Genomic DNA, 18,898 nt, shown 5'->3' on the forward strand with positions numbered 1-18,898 from the left:
TAGATTTGTGGAGAAAAATAAATAGGGACAAAAAGGAATACACCTTCTTTTCAGCAGCATATGGTACATTCATGAAAATTGACCGTGTATTAGGGCATAAAAACACTGCAAGCAAGTGCAAAAGAGTAGAAATAATAAATGCAACCTTCTCAGATCACAATGAAATGAAAATAATAATTAGTAAGGATACATGGAGAGGTAAATAAAAAATTAATTGGAAATTAAACAATACAATTCTCCAAAAACGGTTAAAGAACAAATCATAGAAACAATTAATAATTTCATTGAAGAAAATGACTATGAGGCATCCTTTCAAAACCTATGGGATGCAGCCAAAGCAGTACTCAGGGGGAAATTTATATCCTTGAGTTCATATATTAACAAACTAGAGAGGGCAGAGGTCAGTGAATTGGGCATGCAAATTAAAAAACTAGAAAGTTAACAAATTAAAAATCCTCAGATGAAGACTAATTAGAGATCCTAAAAATCAAAGGAGAAATTAATAAAACTGGAAGTCAAAGAACTATTGATTTAATAAATAAGACTAGAAGCTAGTACTTTGAAAAAACAAATAAAATAGACAAAGTACTGGTCAATATAATTTAAAAAAGTAAAGAAGAAAACCAAATTGACAGTATCCAAGATGAAAAGGGAGACCTCACCTCTAATGAAGAGGAAATTAAGGCAATCTTTAAAAACTATTATGAGGGGGCAGCTGGGTAGCTCAGTGGATTGAGAGCCAGGCCTAGAGATGGGAAGTCCTAGGTTCAAATCTGGCCTCAGACACTTCCCAGCTGTGTGACCATGGGCAAGTCACTTGACCCCCATTGCCTAGCCCTTACCACTCTTCTGCCTTGGAGCCAATACACAGTATTAACTCCAAGACGGAAGGTAAGGGGTTTAAAAAACAAACTATTCTGCCCAATTATATGGCAACAAATATGGCAATCTAGGTGATATGGATGAATATTTACAAAAACATAAATTGCCTAGACTAACAGAGGAAGAAATAAATTACCTAAACAACCCCATATCAGAAAAAGAAATTGAACAAGCCATCAAAGAATTCCCTAAGGAAAAAAAAACCAGGTCCAGATGGATTCACAAATGAATTCTATCAAACATTCAAAGAACAACTAATCCCAATATTATACGAACTATTTGACAGAATAAGCAAAGGAGTTCTACTAAATTCATTTTATGACATAAATATGGTACTGATTCCAAAGCCAGGCAGGTCAAAAACAGAGAAAGAAAACTATAGACCAATATCCTTAATGAACATAGATGCAAAAATCTTAAATAGGATACTAGCAAAAAGACTCCAGCAAGTGATCAGAAGGGTCATCCACCATGATCAAGTAGGATTTATACCAGGGATGCAGGGCTGGTTCAACATTAGGAAAACCATCCACATAATTGACCATATTAACAAGCAAACCGACAAAAATCATATGATTATCTCAATAGATGCAGAAAAAGCCTTTGACAAAACACAACACCCATTCCTACTGAAAACCCTAGAAAGTATAGGAATAGAAGGGGCTTTCCTAAAAATAATAAACAGTATATATCTAAAACCATCAGGAAACATCATCTGCAATGGGGATAAACAAGAAGCCTTCCCTATAAGATCAGGAGTGAAACAAGGATGCCCATTATCACCTCTATTATTTAACATTGTACTAGAAACACTAGCTGTAGCGATTAGGGAAGAAAAAGAAGTTGAAAGTATTAAAGTAGGCAATGAGGAGATCAAGCTATCACTCTTTGCAGATGATATGATGGTCTACTTAAAGAGTCCTAGAGAATCAACTAAAAAGCTAGTCGAAATAATCAACAACTTTAGCAAAGTTGCAGGATACAAAATAAGCCCTCATAAGTCATCAGCATTTCTATATATCTCCAACCCATCTCAGCAGCAAGAATTAGAAAGACAAATTCCATTTAAAATCACCCTAGACAATATAAAATACTTAGGAATCTATCTGCCAAGACAAACACAGGAACTATATGAACACAACTACAAAACACTCTCCACACAATTAAAACTAGATCTAAACAATTGGAAAAACATTGATTGCTCATGGGTGGAACGAGCTAACATAATAAAAATGACAATCCTACCCAAATTAATTTACTTATTTAGTACCATACCCATTGAACTACCAAAAAACTTTTATACTGAATTAGAAAAAAAACATAACAAAGTCCATTTGTAAGAACAAAAGATCAAGGATATCTAGGGAAATAATGAAAAAAATGCAAAGGAAGGAGGACTTGCAGTCCCAAATCTCAAACTATAGTATAAAGCAGTGGTCATCAAAACAATTTGGATTGGCTAAGAGACAGAAAGGAGGATCAGTGGAATAGACTTGGGGTAAATCACCTCAGCAAGACAGTTTATGATAAGCTCAAAGATTCCCAGCTTTGGGGACAAAAATCTACTATCTGATAAAAACTGCTGGGAAAATTGGAAGACAGTATGGGAGAAATTAGGTTTGGATCAACATTTCACACCCTACACTAAGATAAACTAAGAATGGGTGAATGACCTGAATATAAAGAAGGAAACTATAAGCAAATTAGGTGAACACAGAATAGTACACTTGTCAGATCTTTGGGAAAGGAACTTTAAAACCAAGCAAGAGCTAGAAAAAAAATCACAAAATGTAAAATCAATAATTTTGATTATATCAAATTAAAACATTTTTGTACAAACAAAACTAATGTATCCAAAATTAGAAGGGAAGCAACAAACTGGGAAACAATCTTCATTACAAAAATTTCTGACAAAGGTTTAATTACTCAAATTTATAAAGAGCTAAACCAATTGAACAAAAAATCAAGCCATTCTTCAATTGATAAATGGGCAAGGGACATGAATAGGAAATTTTCAGTCAAAGAAATCAAAACTATTAATAAGCACATGAAAAAGTGCTCTTATAATCAGAGAGATGCAAATCAAAACAACTATGAGGCATCACCTCATACCTACCAGATTGGCTAACATGACAGCAAAGGGAAGTAATGAATGCTAAAGGGAATGTGGCAAAGTCTGGACATTAATTCATTGCTAGTGGAGTTGTGAATTGATGCAACCATTCTGGAGGGCAATTTGGTAATATGCCCAAAAGGCACTAAAAGACTGTCTGCCCTTTGATCCAGCCACAACACTGCTGGGTTTGTACCCCCAAAGAGATAATAAGGAAAAAGACCTGTACAAGAATACTCATAGCTGCGCTCTTTGTGGTAGCAAAAAATTGGAAAATGAGGGGATGCTCTTCAATTGGGGAATAGCTGAACAAATTGTGGTATATTTTGGTGATGGAATACTATTGTGCTCAAAGGAATAATAAAGTGGAGGAATTCCATGGAGACTGGAACAACCTCCAGGAAGTGATGCAGAGTGAGAGGAGCAAAACCAGGAGAACAATGAACAGAGAGACTGATACACTGTGGTGCAATTGAATATAATGGACTTCTCCATTAGTGGCAATGCAGTGATCCTGAACAACTTGGAGGAATCTACAAGAAAAACCACTATCCACATTCAGAGGAAAAACTGTGAGAGTAGAAACAGGAAGAAAAACAACTGCTTGAATACATGGGTAGAGGGGGATATGCTTGGAGATGTAGACTCTAAATGAACATCCTAGTGCAAACATCAACAGTATAGAAATAGGTTCTGATCAAGGACACAAGCAATACCCAATGAAATTACATGTTGGCTGCAGAAAAGGTGGGTGGAGGGGAGGGAGGGAAATATTATGACTAAGGAATAATGGTCTAAATTGACTAAATAAATTAATTTTAAAAATAAAATAAAATGCTGATTCAGTGTCACCTTTCCTCTATAAACCACACCACCATTATCAGTTATCTGTACTCATTAAAAAAGTTTTAGAGACATCTTTTAAAGAAATTATAATTTCTAACTATATAATTAGAACAAAAATGTCTTCCATCTTAATTATATGAGTATTTTCTAATTAAATTTCCTTCTCTCTTTTTACTTGCATTTCTTACTCGTGCCAGATGCGGAGGATACAAATATGAAGGGAGAATCCATCACAATTCATGGGGGTCTTATACTCTAATGCAGGAGACATATACCTAAGTATATTCATCAACAATAAAGCAAGTAAATACCAAGCAGTTTAGTGGTACTGTAAGATGTGTAAAGATTAAAATTTATGGAATATGGGGAGACTGAGGCATCTGAGGCAGGTAGAAATTAGTTTCTCTCTGCAAGGAGTATTATATTTTTTAGAGGTTTATTAAAGTTAAGGATTAAAAGAAAATACAGGATAAGAAAAAACACATGTCTAGGCCAGAGGCCTAGACCTCACCTACATTATGGAAAGAGCCGTGTCTGCTCCAAAACGGAAGTCCAAAAAGAGCCAAGAGCCCTTCCAAAGCCTTTGAATCAACTTAAATACCTTCTCGATCTCGGCCCAGGTGAGATTACAAGGCATTCTGGGGAAGTGGAGCAAAGGCTCATGGGGATTGTAGTCCTGTATTCGAGTCTATTTTTTACAGATGGAAGGAACTTGCAGTTGTAGGGGAATCAGGAAAGGCTTCATGGAGATGGTTGTACTTGAGCTGAATCTTAAAGGAAGGGGGGGAGCTCTCTAAGATAAGTACAAAATAGCACAACAATGCAAAGTAAATGAATGTGTATCCAGACTTTCCTTCCACTCTCACAAATCTGGTTCAGTCATACATTTTAAGATTTAGAATGAACCCCTGAGAACTGTTATTTTGGGGTTAGATCAGTTATAGATTGTAGATATAACAGCCTATTAATAAACTATAAACAGAATTAGGGTTGGTGGTTGAGAGTTGAGTGGACTAGTAGTTGAAGAGACTTGAATAGACATAAATCTTCTATAAAAACCTATTTATTTATATTTACTTCTATAGAAACAGTGATAGGAAAAGGAAATTAGAGATACTGAATTTGGAAAGGCTTAGGAAATTTATTTCCCTTAATCTAATTAATACTAGCTAACCAACCACATCTACTGTCTCTCAGGAGACTTTCTTCCTGCTTGAATTCACAAGTCTAACTTAAAAGTACTCTTACTGACAAATCCAATTCCCCCAAATTAACTAACTTTCTATCCTAAAGTAAAATATAAACTTAATAAACAGAGAGGAGTAAGTCAGATTTCTTTCCTGCTGCTCAGATGAAAATTCAGCTTGTTAGAATTTCACAGACTTCTCCACTCAGGTTTTGCTCTCTCCTGCCACCCGTGGAGAAAAGGAGATACCTGCAGCACCACTATTCTCTTGTCTGCTAGGATGTTTTTCAAGAGATAAATTCACCAGATCTTCTCCAACTCTCAGAGCAAGCTCCTTGGACAACCTTCCTCAATCAGGTAAGCCCAAAGAGTGATTGTTGGTACAACAGACTTTCCCAAGTTCTCTTTCCATCATTCCTCTTTGAGATTCCACTCTGACTTAAAGAAATCCAACTCACTCAACTCCTCTCTCTTATCCATGTATTCCCAATCTATCAAGACATTTTGTTATTGCTTACCTAATTACCAAACAACCTACTACAGAACTCACACATGAAAAAGAATTCTTAATACAACATGTTCAAGGTCCTTAAAGACAGGTTATTCCACTTTTGACTATGTCTTTAAAAATACATTCTAAAACCAGGAAAGACTTCTATGAACTAATGCAAAGTGAAGTGAGCAGAATCAAGAGAACAGTGTGTAGACTAACAGAAATATACACACTAACATACAATAAATAGTTTGCGATTCTTTTTATTATCATATTACCAAAAAACTATAAAACAGTCAAAATTTCTGGATCATACCTTGAAAGAGATCCTGAAATTAAGGATAAGCTTGTTAGTGAGGAAATATTAAGTCTTAGAAATAACAGTACTATGTCTGACTTGAATTTGAATTTTCTGTATGTAAATCCTATCTGTCAGATGCCCAAGTTCTTTTCTTTTTTTTTAAACACATACCTTCCATCTTAAAATCAATACTGTGCATAAATTCCAAGGTAGAAGAGGGGTAAGTAATGACTAGAATGGGGGTTAAATGAATTGCCCAAGGTCACCTGGCTAGGAAGTATCTGAGGTCACATTTGACCCCAGGACCTCCCTGACTCTAGGCATGACTCTCAATCAACTGAGTTATCTAGCAAATGTTTCCATATTCTTAGTTTTAAAAGCCTGAAGAGCTCTATTAATGCCACACAGAAAGAATATCTATTTTCAAACATGCTCACTTGTGAGGGGGGATGGAGGAAGGAAATGGGAAAGTAAAAGGTGAGCAGAGGAGAAGAAAGAGGGGAAAGGATTAAGTACCTTTGATTTTCTTCTGCTTTCGGTATATAGAATAAACCAAAGAGAATGAATACAATTCTACCTGTGAAAAAGGAGGGAAATAAAGGAGGAAGAGGCAAAGGGGAAAGAAAGAGAGGAAGAGGGAAGGAAGGAAGATTAATAGAGGAGAGGACAGAGAAAGAAGAAAAGTGAGGGGAGGGAGGAAAAAAAGGAAGAAAAAAGATGGGGAAGAGATAAGAGGAGGAAAGTGGGGAGAGACAGAAGAGAGAGGGAGGGAAAGAAAGACTAATGAGGCAATGAAAGGAGAGATGGGGGAAGGGGAATAAAGGGCAAAAAGAAAGAGGATTTAGATAGGAAAGGAAGGGGGGCTCCTAGATGCCAGGACCACAGATGATTAGCTGTACCAAGCCAAAATGCTTCAAAACATTAAGGAAAAGGCTGAAGGGCACTAAGAGGAGAGTGCAGGAAGTAGAAGTAGCAGCCCATCTTCATGGTGTCTCCAGACTCTACTGTTGCCACAAACAAGCTGCTGGGAGTTTTGCAAATCTCAAATTTCCTCTAGGTGCTGACACTCAGGTTGGGAACTGCTATTCTTGGTTTAAGTCTCTTTTCTAATTTTTGGATACTCTACTGATACCTGCTACCTTTCCTTTTAGGTATTCAATTAACTCAAAATTTCCTTATTCCTTCCCAATGGAAAGCATTCATTGAAAGTAAGGGAACTATCCAAACCCAGGAATATAAGGATTTATAAATGCTTTTTTGCCTAATTGAATTTGAGACATGAATTATATTGTCTAAGTTAAACTATAAATCTAGTGTGGGGACTTCATGATTTTTGCATGCCCTGTATAGGGCTGAGCAATTACCTAGCAACAATTAACAAAAGATATGTGAAGATAAGAAAACCACCTTGCAAAAAAATAAAAAGCTGAAAGCTGAAGAGGAAGTATGAATGATTCTGAATGAAATACCATATTTACATGCATACTTCCTCATTTTGAATATTTCTACATGTCTGCACATTGAGAAATCAAGAAAAAGGTTCCCCACACACCATTTCCTCCCCATCCTTTCCTTTTGCTTCAACATGGTAACTAAGACTTGTACTACTGTTATTATTAATCAAAATAATATTAAAAAAACACTGGCACACTTAGAGTACATGATGGGCAGGTTCAAAATGCATAAAAACTCTTCTGGAAAAAGCAGTTATTTTATTGAGCAACAATCTGCCCAGAATGACAACGGAATAGGCTGCTACATTTGTCTAATGTGACTGAAACTGGCACGTGCCCAGCTAGAATCTACAAAATGGTGGAGATACAACAACAAAATTAAGAGGCCCACCATGGGTGCCACTGACACAAATACAAACCACATTTCACTGAAAAAGAAGCAAACAATGGCTGGGTCAAACAGATATTTATAGAAAGGTTTACTTCATGTACCTGTGCATATCTATCACATGTGTTTGTGCATGTATACACACATATATGCATTTCCACACACATATATATTCTAGTGGTGTTCTATCTCTATGACATGATTCATGTCATAATCTGGACAAAAGAAAAGGCAGTCAACTCTCTTTTATTAAGCACATACTATGTGCCAGGCACTGTGCCAACCAGTGAGAATACAAAAAAATAGGACAACCCCCACCAAAGGCCCAATACTACAAAAATCTTTCCTTGTTCTCAGTGAACTCTCAGGCTTATGGGAAGCCAGCAACCAACAACCAGGTCCAGACAAGATCTGTTGGGGGTAGTCTCAGAGAGAAAGTACCCAGGTTAAGGTAAGGAGAGCTGGAAAGCTTTCAGACAAGGAGGCAGACAGAAGGGTGAGAATTCCAGGCATTAGTTGGGGCAGGTGAGAGAAAAGTCCATGAGAATGGAGGGTTGGGGGATGGTTGTCTGAGGATCAGAAGGACAGTCAGTGTCTCAGACCCCCAAGTGGGGGTTGAAGGATAAGAAGACTGGAAGGGAGGGAGGGGCCAGGTGATGAAGGGCTTTCAAAAGTCTGTATTTGATCCTGGAGGTAATAGGGAATTCCCCAAGTTTTTTGAATAGGGAAGTGATATGATCAGAACTTCATTTTAGGAAGAGAACTGAGTGTAGGATGGACTGGAGTAGGGAGAAACCCAAGGCAAGTAGACTTGCCAGCCCACTGCTGGAATGGTCCAGGAAGAGGGTGGCAGTCTCCAAGGGGAAAGGTGCATCCAGATGTTAATGATGTGAGAAACCACAGGACTCAACACCTGATTGGACATGGGATGGGGTGGGGTAGGGTGTGACAGGAGCTGGGGATGGCATCTCAGTGGCAAGCCTGGGCAGCTGCAAGGCATTAGTTGTTGATTTGTTTCTTCTCCCTTCTTCTAGTATGGAAGGTTAGGAGGAACTCTTTTAAGTGACTGGGGCTTAACATGACAAAAATGACATCCTCTACAAATGGCAGCATCTAGAGAACCTTGCTAGCCACAGGGAATCCTTCTTTAGCATATTGTATGGCTTAAAAACAGATTGTAAAAATCAAAATCAACTTATAAATACCCCAAAGTTGGCATTTTCTACTTACGTCTCCCAATATATATATAGCATGCCATGGATGCTGAACAATAAAAACAAACACTCACATAGATACAATAGTAAAGTTTACAAAACACTTCTTATTTAATTAGGGCTTGCTGAAACAATCTCGAGTCTCTGAATTATCTGATACATAGAGATGTCCTGAGAGTTAATGGAAAATACTATTCACTTATTAATTCTGACTTTTTTAAACCATTTGGTTGATTTGAAAAAAATACACTGCTATTATGCTGAAGAGACTTTTCCTGTTTAAAAAGTGTCTCTCTAGGAGGCAGTCTGATAGCTCAGTGGTCTGAGAGCCAGGCCTGGAGATGAGAGGTCATAGGTTCAAAGGTCACCTCAGATACTTCCTAGCTGTGTAACCTTGGGCAAGTCTAAACTCCACTGCCTAGCCCTTACTGCTCTTTTGCAGTACAATACACAGTATTGATTCTAAGATGCAAAGTAAGGACTGTTTTTTTTTAAGTCCCTCTTTAATTGCAGCAGAACAATTAACTTGTTTTTCAGGAATATAGAAGCATTTCTTTTTAAGACATAAATATACACCTTTCAATTTGGAGAAGAAAATGAAATAATGTAAAATGAAGAAGTCGCACAGTATTCTGATCTCTTGTTTCATTAAAATTAATTTAAATATAAACATGAATCATGAGCTGGGAAAGTAATTTTATTTTTTTAAAGATATAAAATTGGGCTTTAAAATTATTTTCACTATTAATTCCAAACTATAGTGCTCTCTTATGCCTCTCAGGTGAGAAAGATATCTCACTGATAAATTCTACTTTATGGTCAATAAAGTAATATATTTTGAGAAGGAGTTATACTATAAGCAAAATAAAATTAAGACTGATAGACTACCATTATATATGATCATCCTCCATGGGGATAAGCCAGTCAATAAGTAAAGGCAGGAAGAAAAGAGTGACCCTGATGGAAGGCCTACCTTGGAGGGCTCAAGGGAAGGAAAAAGGAGAGGCAAGAAGGGAAGGGACATGATGGGACATTCAAGTGAAAATGTTCTATAGACAGTTGAAAATATTGGCCCGGAACCTTGGTAAGAAGTAGGAAGCAAACTTGTTAACTTCAAGTGAGAGTAATATGCATAGAAATGATAGTTGTTGCCAAAAGGATGATTTCTCAAAAAAATAAGAGTATTTAAAAAAAGAGAGGGCCAAGGACTTAGTCTTAAAGGATACCCAAGCCTAAGACTACTGGATATCCCACACAGACAGCTTTATTAAACATAAATTGGGACTTCTAAATTAGACCACTCTGCTCTTTGAGAAATATGGGAGTGAAAAAAAGTAAGAAGGAGAGAGCATAATTAACTGCAATTGTGAGGAAAAGTAACTGCTGAACCCACAAATGAGAATCAATGGAATCAGAAGAGGAGACTTCAAATAATGTCAGAGAAATCAAGAGAAGAAAGCTACAAGAAGGAAATGGCAATCAATAATTTCAAATGCTGCTGAGAAATGATGAAGAATGATAAAAACTGAGAAAAGGCTAATTTTAAGAGCCATTGATGATCTGAAGGAAAGTGGTTTCATGAGAATGGTGGTGATGACATGACAACAAAGGTGGCAAGGAAATAGGGAAAAAAAGGTTGGTGGCAAAGGAAAAGAAATAAATGATAGCTAAAGAGAATATAATGACAACAAAGGAAATCTCCCTTTTAAAAGTAATTCATTCAATACTTCCCAAACAGAATTAAGATCAGAGACTGAGTTTGCCTTAAATGAGCCAGTTTTGAAAGGAAGTGATTAAAGATATTATTTACAAAAGGATGCAGCAAAGTTTCTCTGGAATTGTTATGAGTGGGGTGTTAGCACCTAGATAGAGGGTTAGCTTTAAGAAAAATATGCAAGTTTATACAACTTATCCTTCATCTACAAAGAAAGAAGTTAATTTATGGGAGAGCCAGGCATGGGGGGAGGGAGAGGGAAGGCACAGAACTTCAGCTGTTGAAAGATAGGGATTGTATGGGGGCTTACATTAGCATCTGATTTAGATATTAATGCATTCCTTTCAAATTTAAAGCTCAAATTAGAGGCTGCTCCTTACTTGTTTAGAATATCAGCCTTATTGTTCAACTGCTTCAAGAGTTTCTGAACAAAAGGTCCTAGAAGGTAGGGTCTATTTCACATCCCTGTCAACATATTTGAGAGAAATAATGATGAAAGTCTCAATAACTCTGATCAATGCAATGACCAACCAGGACTGCAGAGGACTGAAGACAAAACTTTCCAAGAGGGAGAATGGGCTCAAGATGAATGAGCCAAACTTTTGGATAAGGTAAAGCTGCCATTTTACTTTGATTGACTATTCTTATTTGTAATGTGGAATATGGTCTTCTTTTAAGGAAGAGAAAACCTAGCAATAGCATCAAAGAAAAAAGAAAGGAGAGAAAAGAGACTCATTGAGATATTTTTTAAAAATGTACAGATGGAAGTTCAAAATGAAACAGACAAGTAGACAGTTTTCAAAGTAACATAGTTAAAGGAATATATGCTATTTAAAAAACAAATTAAATGTGAGAGATTCAAAAGTTTTTTCTTTCCATATTTTGTGTGTGTTAAATTAGAAAAAAAAAATTTATGTAGGGATTCAATGCATTTTGCAGAGTACCTTTACCAAGAATAAACTACACAGAATTTCAAATCTGGGCAATAATTCTAGGAGATATGAAGGATAATATGATTTATTTTTTGCATAAATAGAAGTCTACCTTTAGAAATATTTATCACACAGGATTCCCATTTTATACCAATAATAATTTGGTGTGGTAAAGTAGAGCATCATGAACAAATAAGGAAACATTTTTGAAAAATTTAAGGGATTCTAAGTCCAGGCCTCTTCATTTTCTAAACATCACAACCATTTTTATATGCCCCCTTCAGACATAATACATAATGATAAGTTTATTTATCAAGATCACAAACAGAATCAGCAGTAAGGCCTATACTATAGCTTAGAAGGTGACCTAAACCCAGTGGACAAATGCTATTTCTGAAATATTTCTTTACTGCTTTCAAGAGCCGACTTACACTCCCCAGTGAAAAATTATGTCTCAATTGCAAGTCTAGTATCCTAGTACCTCTTGGATCTTTAAAGATAGGGTACTTTATGCAGGCTCCTGTTATTTAAAATGCTAATATATATAATTTTAGTTAGAATTTTTAAAAGCCTAAAATTTTTTCTAAAAGAAACAAAATATTAAAAATTGTACTTACATGTAATTAAAAAAAAATGTGAGTCTTCATCAGAAAGACCTGCTTTGGTGGCAGCTGGGTAGCTCAGTGGATTGATAACCAGGCCTAGAGATGGGAGGTCCTAGGTTCAAATCTGGCCTCAGACACTTCCCAGCTGTGTGACTCTGGGTAAGCCACTTGACCCCCATTGCCTAGCCCTTACTACTCTTCTGCCTTGGAGCCAATACACAGTATTGACTCCAAGACAGAAGGTAAGGGTTTAAAAAAAAAAAAAGAAAGAAAGACCTGCTTTAAGTCCTGTAGCAAACACATCCTGAACTGTCCATGTGACCCAGGACAAATCACCAACTCTCACAACCCAACCTCTAAGACTATGAAGTGAAGAACAATAGTTTATTTCCAGAGGAACAAAGAGTTTCCTCAATGGGAATGCTCCAAACCAAATGGATTCCTATATATGACAGAAACAAAACTTAACAAAAAACATGGGGATTAATATACAGAAATAATGAGCCCGTGTCTAGGGAAGAAAATGTCCTTTAAAAGGCTGGAAAGGGTATATCTACCAGGTGACTTGCTTTAAATAAAAAATGGAGAGAGAAGGGGAAAAAACTCTTCTACTTGTGCTAAGAGATACCACACTTCATCACAACTAAGACACAGGGAAAAGAATAAGAGTTTAGAGATGTTTAGTAATTCACAGGAGTCAATATGTAGGAAAAGGGACAAATAATATTATACATACATATACAAATGCCTAGTGAATGAATAAGAAGAATAAGATAAAAATCTTAACAAAATAGATATCAGAGATATTGTTACCAAGGAAGAAGAATGGTAAGAGCTAGGCAAAGGGGGTTGAATGATTTGCCCAGGATCACACAGCTAAGAAGTGTGTGAGACTAAATTTGAACCCAGGACTTCCCATCTCTAGGCCTTGCTCTCAATCAGCTGAGCTTCCTAGCTGCCCCCAACATTATAGAGATTTGAGGGATGAAATGATTCATGATCAGAATATAACAGAAGGGCACACCTTAGACAAAACATTTCAACTTCACGGAACAAGATGCCCCTCTAATCGCTTCTAAACTCAACACCATGAGCTAACTGGGACCTTGATGGACACCATCTCCCTCAGCCTCCTGTATCCTCTAGTTGGAGGGCTAGAGAACAGAATACCAAACTCCTCCCAATGCCTTCCTTTATATGAGGCAAAAAAAAGTCTCTCAGCTCATTTCGCTTTCCATCCATTGTCCTGCCAAGTTTCAACTCCACAGAACAAGAAATTCTCTGGTGTCCAATGCCTTATCTTCACCCCTGCTTCCACTTTCCTGACTCCTTTTGTGTATTGTCTCTTCCTTTAGGCTATAAGTTCCTGGAAGGCAGGAACTATATTTTTATTGACTGTAACCCCAACTCTTAGCAATGCCTGGCACAAAGTAGGTGCTTAATGAACGTTTATAGGACTAGATAGTTCAGATCAGAGCTGCTAAGTATCTGAACTAGAGTAGAAGCTATGAGAGAAGGAAAGAGATGCCAGAGATCTCAGAGATAAAACTGACAACACCTTGCAAGTGATTGGCTATGTATGATGGGTAAGAGTAAGGAAAAAAGGATATCACTATGTTTGGGTGTGTCAGAGCCTAGAAGGATGATGACATTTCAAAAGTCAGAAACTGGACTCTCAGTTCATTTCACTTTCTGTCTGCTGTCCTGCCTGGTTTCAGCTCTATGGAACAAGATACACTGTGATGTCCACTCACCTATTCCCACCCTCCCCTCTCACTTTCCTGCTTCCTTTGGTGTGTTGTTTCCTCCCATTATAGTAAACATTCCTTGAGGGCAAATATCACCTTTCTTTCTATTGATTGTACCTCAAGCTGTCACATAGTAATAACTACTGAGTGTATTTACTCGATTTGGAGCAACATCATTTCAAGAAGACAGCCTCCCATGAGGAAATCTAAACCAGAATGGGCCACGATGGTAAAGATCACTTGAATGGAAGGAAAAATGTAATATCAGGATAGCAGTATATTATAGACTGGGCAGAAAGAGGAATAGATCATCCATTCTGGGAACAGATCACAAGAAGGGTACAAAGGCATAATAACAATATCAGGAGATTAAACTAACCAGAGGGTTATTTGTCAGCATTCTCCTGATAAATTACTGACTTGAAGACAATTTCATTCTTGAAAAGGTGGAGGAAGCAATGAGGGGAACTGCTAATTCTGGATCTGATGGTGACCTATAAGGAGGAACTGGTTGTTGAAGGAGAAATGACGGGAACCTTGGGAGGAAATGACCGCATAATCTTAATATAGCTAAGTGGGGAAAACTAAACATAATTTTGAGATAAACCCCAGATTTGTAAAGAGCAGATTTAAAAGAGTTCAGTGGGAAATAATAAGCAAAATCTGAGGGCTGCAATTCAACAAGGAATAGAAAGCTTTCAAGAAAAATGTTTTTATGATATAAACAAAAACAATTCCAAAGAGGAAAAATGGAGAGTTGCCTAAAGAAAGTTATGCAGAAACTAATTGCTATATATTTTTAAAGCCATGTACAAATAATGGAGGCAGCTTGGTAGCTCAGTAGATAGTTTTCAGGCCTCGTATCAGGAAAACTGCTCTTCCTGAGTTCAAATCTGGTCTCAGACACTCACTAGCTGTGTGACCCTGGGCAAGTCACTTAACTCTGTTTGCCTCCATTTTCTCAACTGAAAAATGAGCTAGAGAAGGAAATGAAAACTACTCCATGTTGTTTGTCAAGGAAACTCCAAATGGGGCATGAAGAGTTGGACAAGGCTGAAACAACTAATCAACAAATGCTTATCAAATATAGCAGCTTTGTTACCAATAAGACATCTCAAACTCAACATGTTCAGAATCAAACTCATTCTTTCCCCTGAAACTCATTTCTCTTCTTTATTATAGTAAGGACACTACTATTCTTCCAGTTAAGTCCTACAAACATTCTTTTTTTTTTTTTTAATTTCACTCTCTGCCTTTAGGCAGTAGTTACACTTGTCTAATGAGACTCAAACAGACTCAACAAAATCTAGATTTAGAGCTGGAAGGCATCCATCAATTCCAACTCCCTCATTTTATACTTAAGAAAATGAGGTTCAAAGAAATTAAGTGTAGAATCAAAACAAGGAAATGGCCTACAAAAAATGTAAAATATAGTGAGAAAATATGTATCTGATAACCTAGGGACCCAAGCTGTAGGGGCAATGTTGTGTTCTCACTCAAGCTCAGAAGAAAGTCATCTCAACCCATCATGCCTCTGCCCTGGTCTCTGCTAACTCCTAAAATCCCATGTGATATAAGAGACTGTCCTTTGTGCGAGTATTAAAAACTAAAATGGCCATGGGCATGAAACATATCATATACTGGCAAACTTTTTAAATAAATTGATCAGTTTCACTGACTTTTTTCCTTTTCCTCCTTTTAAAAAAGTAAAGCTTTTGTTAGAAGGGATAGTTCTGGGGGAAGCAGGGAAGAAAGCTCAAGGGATACAAGGGGAAATTTAAGCAATGTAAAAACAAAAGATACCAAAAAAATTATTTAAAAATACACTAACAGTTCATAAAATAGTCCCAACTACCTATACTAATTAGTTGGGTTTTTTGGTAATCATCTCAAAAATTTACATTTTAATGTTTACCTGAACCTCAGAATTGGAATCAACAGGTTGAAGTGAAAACCATGTTTCTTTGCCAGTGTGGGTGCACAAGGCTTCTTTTTTGATGGCAACTTTTCCTGAAAGAAAATATGAATAAAATAATATTTTTTAAAAAACTGATTTTTTTTCCTCCTTAAGACTCATCATTACAATAGATTAGAATATTTTATTTAAGAGTGTGTGTCCTTGTTTCTGTCTTTCTGTCTCTCTCTTGACTAGTAACTGCATTTTATAGCTACATAAAAACACTTCATTTCCTCCTGCCCTTTGGAGAACCCTGTGTTGGGTCACCTTAGGTCAGGAGATGAAACAAAAACTCATTTGTATCTATCTGCATGCTACATTTTTGAATGCTTATTCACAATTCACACTCCCACCTCCCTATTCAGTGTAAAAAAGCCAATGTACTATACTACATGAAAAACGCAGTTATACTACAGATTAAAGACCAAAATTTACATATTTTCTAGTAAAAACAGATATTACTGCTCAATGCTAAGTTCTTATTAGCTTCCCACACCCCTAAGGTCTTGGTTCTAGAAGAATTAGTCTAATAGTTAGCATTTATGTAATGTTTAAGGGTTTAGAAAGTGCTTGACAAATATCACCTCATTTTATGCTCACAACAACCCTGGGGAGGTAGAGCTTTTGATTATTACCCCCATTTTACAAATGAGCAATCTGAGGCACAAAAAATGGGTTAAGTGATTTGCCCAGGGTCACACAACCACCTAAACTAGGCATTATCAGGCCCCTAAATCTCAAGGTTTGCAGGGTCTGTTTCCCCAAGCCTGTCTTCAGCTCTCTCCTTACCTCATTCATCAGAACCTTTGGCTCCTTCAAGGTTCACTTCAGGTGGCACACCCTTTATGAAACCTTTGCTGACTCTCCATATTGCCCTTAGAAATTACGGATGTCTCTCTCTCCAGAAATTATTTTATCATATGCATAAGATGACTTCCCTCCTTACCTGCACCTCTCAAAACTTCCAAATGCCTTCAAGGTTCAGTTCAAGGACTAGCTTCTACAAGAAGCTTTCTACTTTCATTTTAAGTCTTTCCCTTTGGTCTTAGTATTCATTCCAAGGGAGAAGAGCAGCAAGGGCTAGACGATCACATTTAAGTGACTTGCCTAGGGTCACACAGCTAAGTAATGTCTGGGATGAAATTTGAACCCAGGCCCTCCCAACTTCAGACCTGGTGCTCTATTCACTATGATACTTCACTGCCCCTGAGAACTATGTTTTTGTCAATTATCTCCAGGATTCCTGGCTCTTACGCAGAGCTACTCTTTTTAATGTTTGTGGAAGTGAACTTATCTAAACATAAGGAAAATAATTGGAGGCTTATGTGACAAGTGATACTTTATGAATTAACAAATGAGTTTGCAAGAAATACAAAAAATTTCATCAATCCTGAGAGAGTAGTCAATTTGTCTCATCCCTTTTAAGTACTTTGACTAAATCTTGTGTGTGTGATCAACAAATATCAGCGAGCTCATGCCTTAGAAAAATAATGACTGTTAATATACATATATACATACAATAAGGAGCAGAATGAAAATATCTTTTTTTATATTCTTTTTATATTTTCCAGCAATAGATGCAGGAAAAATTCAAAATTCTGAAATTTGCTAGAATATCTAAACATTCTTTACCCTACCACTTTTTTGTCAAAGTGCCAGACCAGATGAATCCTGTACTTAAAAATTTTATGCTGACTGTTGCCATTCAGTCATTTTCTGTTGTGTCACTCTTCACGACCTAATCATTATATAATGGGTTTTCTTGGTAAAGAAACTGGAGTGGTTTGCTATTTCCTTCTCCAGAGAATTAAGGCAAACAGAGGTTAAGTGATTTGCTCAGGATCATACTAGTGTCTAAGGCCGCATTTGAACTCAGGTCTTCCTGATTCCAGGTCCAACATGTTAGCTCCAAAATGACTCAATAAAATTATGAATAAGCTTTCAGTGTCTTATGTCATAAACAGTGTGATTATAATTATTATCACAACATTATGAGATACATCCTATTGTTCATCATTGAACCTGTCAAGAACAGGACACTAAAATTTTAACATTCTCTTATAGAATCCTGGTTCTAAATTCCAAGCCTAAACATTGCTTGGATACAGAAATAGAATATAGGAAAGATCCTAATTTACAAATAACAACTTTGCAAAAAGTGATTTATAAAGTATGTTTCATCCATTAAACAAATATTTAATCAATGTACAAAGCACTGTTATAAGTGGATCCCACACTAGCCTACCAAAGCATATTTAAATCATAACAACCTAAAAGACTAATGTGGAAGCTTGACCATCATTTATAATATAGCTTCAAAGGAAAATGTACTTTAAAGCAGTGATCATCAAGACAATCTGGTACTGGTTAAGAGATAGAAGGGTGGATCAATGGAACAGACTAAGCAACCTAGAGTTTGATAAATCCAAAGATCCCAGCTTTTGGGACAAGAACTTACTATTTGACAAAAATTGCTGAGAAAATTGGAAAACAGTATGGCAAAAATTAGGTTTAGATCATTATCTCACTCCCTATATCAAGTTAAGTTTGAAATGAGTATATGACTTAAATATAAAGAGTGATATTATAAGTAAATTAGGTGAACATTGAATAGTATACTTGTCAGATCTATGGGGAAGGGAAGAATTTAAGACCAAGCAAGAAATAGAGGACATTATAAGATGTCAAAATGAGTGATTTTGACCATGCTATATTAAAAAGATTTTGTACAAACAAAACTAATGTAAGCAAAATTAGAAGGGAAGCAACAAACTGGGGGGAAAATTTTATAACAAATTTCTCTGACAAAGTTCTAATTTCTCAAATATATAAGTAACTAAGTTGAATTCACAAATTAAGCCATTGCCCAGTTGACACATGGTCAAGGGATATGAATAGGCATTTTTCAGATGAAGAAATCAAAACTCTCAATAATCATATGAAAATTCTAAATTCCCCGTGATTAGAGAAATGCAAATCAAAATAATTCTGAGGTACCACCTTATATCTAGATTAGCCAATATGACAGTAAAGGAAAATAATAAATGTTGGAGGTGATGTGGCAA

General features: G+C 36.5%; 1 protein-coding gene across 3 annotated transcripts in view; it reads right to left on the reverse strand.

The window, feature by feature from the left end:
- The window catches only part of RASA2 (RAS p21 protein activator 2), a 154,794-nt gene that overhangs the window by 90,666 nt on the left and 45,230 nt on the right, over positions 1 to 18,898 (reverse strand). For all 3 annotated transcript variants that reach the window (XM_056807533.1, XM_007502113.3, XM_007502112.3), the window contains exon 4: positions 15,792 to 15,886. In XM_056807533.1, coding sequence (XP_056663511.1) covers positions 15,792 to 15,886 — 95 coding nt within the window. The remainder of the gene's footprint in view (positions 1 to 15,791; positions 15,887 to 18,898) is intronic.

This window comes from Monodelphis domestica, chromosome 8, assembly GCF_027887165.1.
Source record: "Monodelphis domestica isolate mMonDom1 chromosome 8, mMonDom1.pri, whole genome shotgun sequence".
In the NCBI taxonomy this organism is placed as follows: domain Eukaryota; kingdom Metazoa; phylum Chordata; class Mammalia; order Didelphimorphia; family Didelphidae; genus Monodelphis; species Monodelphis domestica.